This window comes from Coregonus lavaretus (genome assembly GCF_964263955.1).
Source record: "Coregonus lavaretus genome assembly, chromosome: 20".
NCBI lineage: Eukaryota > Metazoa > Chordata > Actinopteri > Salmoniformes > Salmonidae > Coregonus > Coregonus lavaretus.
Window position 1 is genome coordinate 30561708 of NC_140007.1, and position 6788 is coordinate 30568495.

The window sequence follows — 6788 nt, forward strand, 5'->3', positions numbered from 1 at the left end:
CAAGGCTCACCTGTCCAAATTTCTGATAGATGACTCCGAACTTGAAGTTGTTGCTTATAACATGTTCATCAAAAGTGACAATGAGTCTTGAAGCCTGTTTAGAGATCACAAATTGAACAAATAGTCAGGATTACAACATTTGTATTATCCATGTAAAAAATATTTTTCTGTGGTTAAATATCTCAGAAGACTTCAAAACCTAAGGCTTACTTTTGGGTAGAGGACAGGGAAAAAACGATCCACATTTACCTCTTCACAGACAAGCTAAGGGTAAAAAATAAAAATATAGAAATAATCGTGCTTAGATCAAATTCATGAACTCATGATACAATTATGACACTTTTCAACATCTTTTCCACATACAGTATGTGTTGATATTTATCCCCTAACCATGATCTCACCTTGGCCATCTGCACCACGTTAGGGAACTCTGTGAGACAGGATATGGGGATAACATCATGGTATGTCTCCAGCTTGGTCCTGGTGGTTTAGACAATCATAACAACATGTTCTCATAATGATCATAGTGATGCAACCCAGCCCTGGCCCTAGTCTCTACATCCGTATCCCTCCACCCTCCACCCACACACTGGCCTAAAGAGTCCATCTGTCACATCATGCAGAAATGACAGTGTGCTGTTTACACTCTCACTGACTTTATGACTCCTATGATAAGACTATCAGTATGAGGATGGGATTATCACCACAATAGGGAACAATTCATGAACACTGGAAGTGAATGGAAATTCTAATTTGAGCAATTTTCCATTGATTACAACAGAGTTACAACTGTGCATTGTGCATTACTCAGTTGCAGAGATACAGAATGATGTAAACAGTACCAGTATGTTTACAGTTTAGTACTGTATGTACTGTATGTATGCACAGTATTCAGATAAAGGAGAAAGTGGGGATGGAAGAGGAGGAGGGGAAAGGGATGAGAACAGAGAGAGATATGAGAGCTAGCAGAGAGAAGGACGTGATGGAGGAGGCTAAGTGTGTTTTACCTGAGCATGAGTCGGAGGTGTTCCTGGTCTCCGATTTCGTCATACTTCATGGAGAACACCAGATGTCCCAGAGCTCCGTCCACTGAGTAGTAATTCAAGTGCTCCTGGGGACACAGCACAACGACACAGTTTAGCCGAAGAGTACATTTTCTCTCTTTCATACACACACAGGCGTAAGTACACACATGCGCACACACAGCCACCCAAACACATTTTAATTAGTTAATTAACTATGTCTCAACTGTATGTGCCAGCCAACTGCTGCCATTCCATTCAGGTCTCTGCTCACTTCTATGGGCAGATTAGATTTGTTCATATTACTCTGGCTGGTGTAAAACATGTGGCAAAGCCTAATGCATCTTCTCATTAGCACCCGTCTCTGAAGTGCCAACCGGCACGTAGAGTAGCTCTTATTAGGTTACCCAGTTGGGATTGTTCTAATACTCATTCACTTTAATTACCATAATGAATAGGAATGGAAATTGATTGTGAAAAACTTAGCTATGTGAGTTATGGTGTCTTCATACTAGTGCTATGCCCTTTGGGCTGCAATACGTTGTATGAATAGAAGGTGCTTAACAAATGTTTCATCCCCATGTAGCCTCATTATTCTACAGACAGAGTTCATTTTGTCTTATTATGTTTTAAAGGCGGTTGGAAAAATATGTGATGGAAGTAGAGGAGACAAACTGCAAAAATGACCAACCGGGAATCGAACCCCGGTCTCCTGCAGTATAACCATTCAGCCAAACTCCAACACAACAGTCCCAGTGTTCAGCCTCACCTTGCCCAGAAAGTGCTTCCTGTAGATCTTGGCGGTGGAGTTACTCTCCAGCTTGTGTGTGGTGGGGGACAGGGGCTGGATCTGGTCTGGCTGAGCACTGTCACTCAGCTCATGGTTGTTCCCCTCGATCCAATAACCCCCAAACTGAGGCAGCAGAATCAGGGGGAACCCACTCTTTCTCCTCAACACCTGGTTCACAACACAGAGTAGAAGACACAAGAGGTTGGTGAGTCATTCTTTCCCCCCAAGCAATGTGATAGTGATTTTCAATGAATACTGAAATATCAACCCCGAAGCACAAATTGCCAACATCCATATCACTGGTGAAATGATTGCATTGAAGTTGAGTCTCTATATGTACCTCATGGACACTGGGGTAAGGAATGTAGTCCTCTTCAGTCTGCAGAGGGAACAACACAGATACATCAAGTATTAATCTGTCTCAATTTCATTGATGCTACTGATTTAAAGTGATGATTTTATTACCATGGAATCCAGCCAACATGCCTGTCTGTTTAATGCATATACAGACAATCAGGCTGCATTGTTGATGATTATATTACTCTGTAACAATAATTGTACTCTAACCTTGTTAGTCTATACATTAGTAGGTAGGGAGGGCTGCTGGATTAGAGCATACCCACTGGGCACAGATGTCAATTCAATGTCTATTCCAAGTTGGTTCAACGTAATTTGATTGAAATGACGTGGAAACAACGTTGATTCAACCAGTGTGTGCCCAGTATGTGCCCACTGAGTGAATACAATTTGACAGTCAGTAGTCAGATACAGAGAGATATGAGGAGCAGTGAGACAACGGGCGTATTATGAGAAAGAGAGAGGTCAGGGCCGTACTTTGAGTGGGGGAGGAAAGGTGTATCGCTGCTCGTCCATTCTGTTGCCCTGAGAGAGAGAGAAGAAGAAGTTAATGGTCACACATGACAGCTGATGTTACATTCCAAACCCAGGTCATCGGAGGTCCAGAGATGTTCATCATTATTACTGATTCACAACCGTGTCATACATCTTATCTGACAGCTTATTTACATTTGAATCCACAGTTTTAGAGGAAGTAACAAAGTACATGGGAGACTAATCATATTATCAACAGACAAAGATGTTACATAGCCATCCATATGTTTATACAGATAGCAGGCAGAAGAGCAAAGGGATGCAGGGTGGAGTTGGAGAGAGATAGGTAGGCAGATGTGAACAAAGCAGCCAGTTAACAGCTACCTGGAAGAGAAAGGGATGGAAGCAGTAATACGAACTTTGGGACTGTGTCACATTGACTTGCTATGTGGCCTGAAATTCCCATAAAACACCCATGTCCCTCAGTCCATGAGTGTGTACAGATACTGGCTACAGACATGTGGGTAAAGGACCATGTGAGGGCTGTGAGTCTGTCTGAGCAGATAGTTGCTCCTGTGAGTTTGATATGTTTGATATGCTGTCTATTATTGAAGAGAAGAGGAATCCCTGGAGCATCTGATATACAAACTGGCGAGGAATCTTCTGTGCAAAGACATTGCTTTATACATAACTATGTCAACATACATACAGCATAAAAACACAAGCCCATATATATAATATCCTCAAGCCCAAATATCATGTATATTTTTATGAATAATAAGTAGTAATACATTATAAATAGAGAAATAATAAATTCTCTATACAGACTTTGTATTACAACTCTTACAATAAAGTAATTTGTTACTTTATATGACACTGTAATAAAAATGTACTTTCAGACACCCTAAAAAGTACACCCTGTTCACCAATTTTGGTACTGTATCAAACACAGTCTTGCCTTGATAAGTAGTAAAATGCTGTAATGTTAACCTATATTCCTCTATTTTGGGCATGGAGGCTGGCTACAGTTTTCAAAGGCCAGGGGCCAGGGGGTTATTAGGTGCTCTCTGAAGTGAGGTAATTAGCTGAGGGTCTGGGAAGAAGCATCATGAGAGTGGCTGTCCAGAGTCAGGCACACTGCTCGTGTCCAGACATCTCCTCTCCAACACTGTCTGTCCCAGCTCTGCTAACATTCAGTACAGAGCACAGGTAAGACAAGTCGTTGTTACTGGAGAGCAAAGCCAAAACAGCAGCAATTACAGCAATAGAGACTAAATCACTGGTTAGTGTACACTGCCTAGCTTAGAAACATTAGTTAATAAAGAAACAGATTCAAAATACCTTACCTGCATCTTCTCAATCATTTCAAAAAAATCTGTGGTCTGGAGAGAGGAGAATGAGACGAAGTGGAAATTAAACTCTATTCAGTAATCTATCAGTGTTAGTGTGGGATGTGTTCCCATTGTATTACAAACTGAGTCTGAGGACTGACTGTGTGAACTTTCTACTATAACATATTGTTTTCTTCCCCTCAGAAGTGAGATGAATCTTATCGTGGAATAATCCTTTAAAAAAAGACTGTTTACATTTCTGAGAGCAACATAAATCACCAGTGTGGTAAACATAAACTGATACAGTATATTGAAGGGCCTGGGCTGTGAGCCTGAATGGAAGGACACATCCCATCTCCCAGAGTCTTGTCTGAGCCACAGCTTTCTTCCCATTGATGATACTGTTTAAGATAATGTTCCATGACAATAGCAATGTCTGAGTCTTGTTGGGTTGTAAAGCTATATGTTAGGAGACGGTCTGCATCATGCTCAGTCTGGGCAGGTTGCCAGTACACGATTCATCAACATCAAGATAACTACAGTTTGGAAAATGCTGTATCTTCCATGCAGCATCAAGTACGAAACAGTGACATGTTATGTAGGACTATAACGTCCTAAAGGAATTTTGGCATCGTCCATTTCAGATCATCAACACTTTACTGGACTTTTTAACACATTCAATCTGTTTGAACTAATCCGCCCCTCCCTGGTTGAAGTTGACGCAATATTTATTCCCTCGCCATTTCACATGCTGAGAAGTTCAGATATGTCGCCTTTGATGTTTTAAAATTGTACAGTTGATTAGGGTTGGTACTCAGTATCTTAACAGACCTCAGTCTGGATAACACAAAAGTATGAGAATTCCAGTCTAAAAAGATGTCAACAGCCAAAAGGCACACACACTCAAGGCTGACATGACCAAACAGTTTGTGTGCAGTACTATATGAGTGTCCAGAGTGAGTATGAGTAAAGTCCTCTGCCATATGCAAACACAAGTCTGCAACAGTACAAACCCTAAAGATACACATCACTGGCCTGGAAAACACACTGTTGAAAACGATGACACTGTCACAACAGTATGGCCAGCTGAACTATTCAGAGACACATGATATCCTCATTGTCTACATACTATATACAGAACTGTCAGCTGTCAGAAACACAACTGAAATATGTATACATTATAGGACTTTTCTTAAAGGCACAAATACATGTACAGTATATTGCCTTTACAACTAAATGAACAAGGAACAACAAAAAACATGGTAGTATTAGTATTCCATAATACTGACCTGGATTTGAACCGGCAATAACCCAAGCTTCACATCTAAAAGAAAGTGCCCTGAATGGGCTCTTTGAACTAAATCTACAAACAACGGTCCTCGTCTTCTTCCCTGTCTAATTCAGCATGCAAGCAGTGAGAGGTGAGAACGGGCGCTTTCCCTGACACATGCATGGTAGCTAATGAGTAATGACTGCTATGAGTTACGATCCCTTGATAAAAATGTAGCATGGTTTGTTGTAATGTTGTAAGGTAGGCCTACTGTACTTTTATATTAATATGAGAGGGTTAAATCATTCATTTTTGATAGGCTAATATTACTTAATGAAGACATTTTGTTAGCTTTAGTTAGTAGTAACTCTGTGCTTTTGTCTTGAAGCTAAAATGTAATGAGTGTACAGAAGATAAATATTACTTTAACATTCTGCACATGCTTGTGAATTGTTGTATTATTCAAGAGTGTGATATGGTTCTGTTCCAATAATTAAGAGTGTAGGCCTAATATAGTTTGCGATGCTTAGCCTCCTGGCTAGTGGCTACTGTGACATTTAAGGTACTATTGAGCTGTGAAGCAAGAAAGTAAACCGAATCCTCTCTCCGCTCGTGACATTCCCGTCACTAATGTGAATTGAAAAGTGTATGTACATATTATGTAAATTGACATTTCAACCCGATAACTCTATTCAATGAGAATAAACCCTTAATTCTTACTCTAGTCCTAATACTTCAGACAATCAAAATAAGAGCTCTCTGTCAGAGGTGTGACTAATCTACCTGAGTACTTACTTCGCTGTTCCTCCTCCACGGTCCCGCTGTCACCAGTGGAGCATTGAGATGGATCTGACAACTTTTAGACATTTTCAAAGTAGACTATTTTCCAAGGAAAAAATCCTGCTCCAGAAAAGTTATTCACAGTACCTGGTTTGTGAGTTCAACTGTTAAGTTCAAGTGTCCAGTATTAGAAGAGCACATTGCCTGGTGCGTCTTTGTCCAGTCCCAGAGACATGTCTGCATTCCACTGTGGTACTGCAGCGTTCCTCACCCACAGCACAGTGACTCCCCAAACGACTACAGCCATGACCAAGAGTCACAGAGGAGGCAGAGGTGGTGACAGGCTCAAGGAATCCTCAACTGCATGTTTGTATACTGAGTATGTCCGCAGGTGTGTGTGTCGTAGGTTGGTCAGCAATCCTGAGTTAAAAATGGTGTCTCTTTAAACTATCTTTGTCTCTCTGTCACTATCTAGGAAGTAGAAACGGGGGTAATGCATTCCGAAAGAGCACTGTGTGTACAACCCTCCTCCTCTCTCTCTGTGTGTCTGGCAGATGGCCAGAGGTGGAGCATGGTCCTACTCCTCAGGCCGTGATGTACTCTACTGCTCAGACAAGTCCCTGCAGCACCTTCGTACCCACAATGGCGCTAGGGTAGTTGTGGGCACTGCATTTTTTAAATTTAACCTTTATTTAACCAGGTAAGCCAGTTGAGAACAAGTTCTCATTTACAACTGCGACCTGTCCAAGATAAAGCAAAGCAGT

General features: G+C 41.2%; 1 protein-coding gene across 7 annotated transcripts in view; it reads right to left on the reverse strand.

Annotated features, from left to right (window-relative positions):
- Positions 1 to 6577, reverse strand: part of LOC311148324 (rap1 GTPase-activating protein 1-like) — a 31921-nt gene extending 25344 nt beyond the window's left edge. For 2 of the 7 annotated variants that reach the window (XM_084185252.1, XM_084185253.1), the window contains exons 1-9: positions 6172 to 6577; positions 3990 to 4025; positions 2647 to 2694; positions 2153 to 2191; positions 1792 to 1980; positions 1008 to 1111; positions 402 to 480; positions 211 to 264; positions 11 to 94 (exon numbers count right to left, since the gene is read on the reverse strand). In XM_084185252.1, the coding sequence (XP_084041378.1) occupies positions 11 to 94; positions 211 to 264; positions 402 to 480; positions 1008 to 1111; positions 1792 to 1980; positions 2153 to 2191; positions 2647 to 2694; positions 3990 to 4025; positions 6172 to 6267 (729 nt within the window). In that variant the 5' untranslated portion in view covers positions 6268 to 6577. Of the gene's footprint in view, positions 1 to 10; positions 95 to 210; positions 265 to 401; positions 481 to 1007; positions 1112 to 1791; positions 1981 to 2152; positions 2192 to 2646; positions 2695 to 3989; positions 4026 to 5263; positions 5995 to 6039 lie in introns of those variants that run through there. The other 5 variants (XM_084185251.1, XM_084185254.1, XM_084185257.1 and 2 more) reach the window with 5 other exon arrangements.
- Between the last annotated feature and the right edge of the window lie 211 nt (positions 6578 to 6788).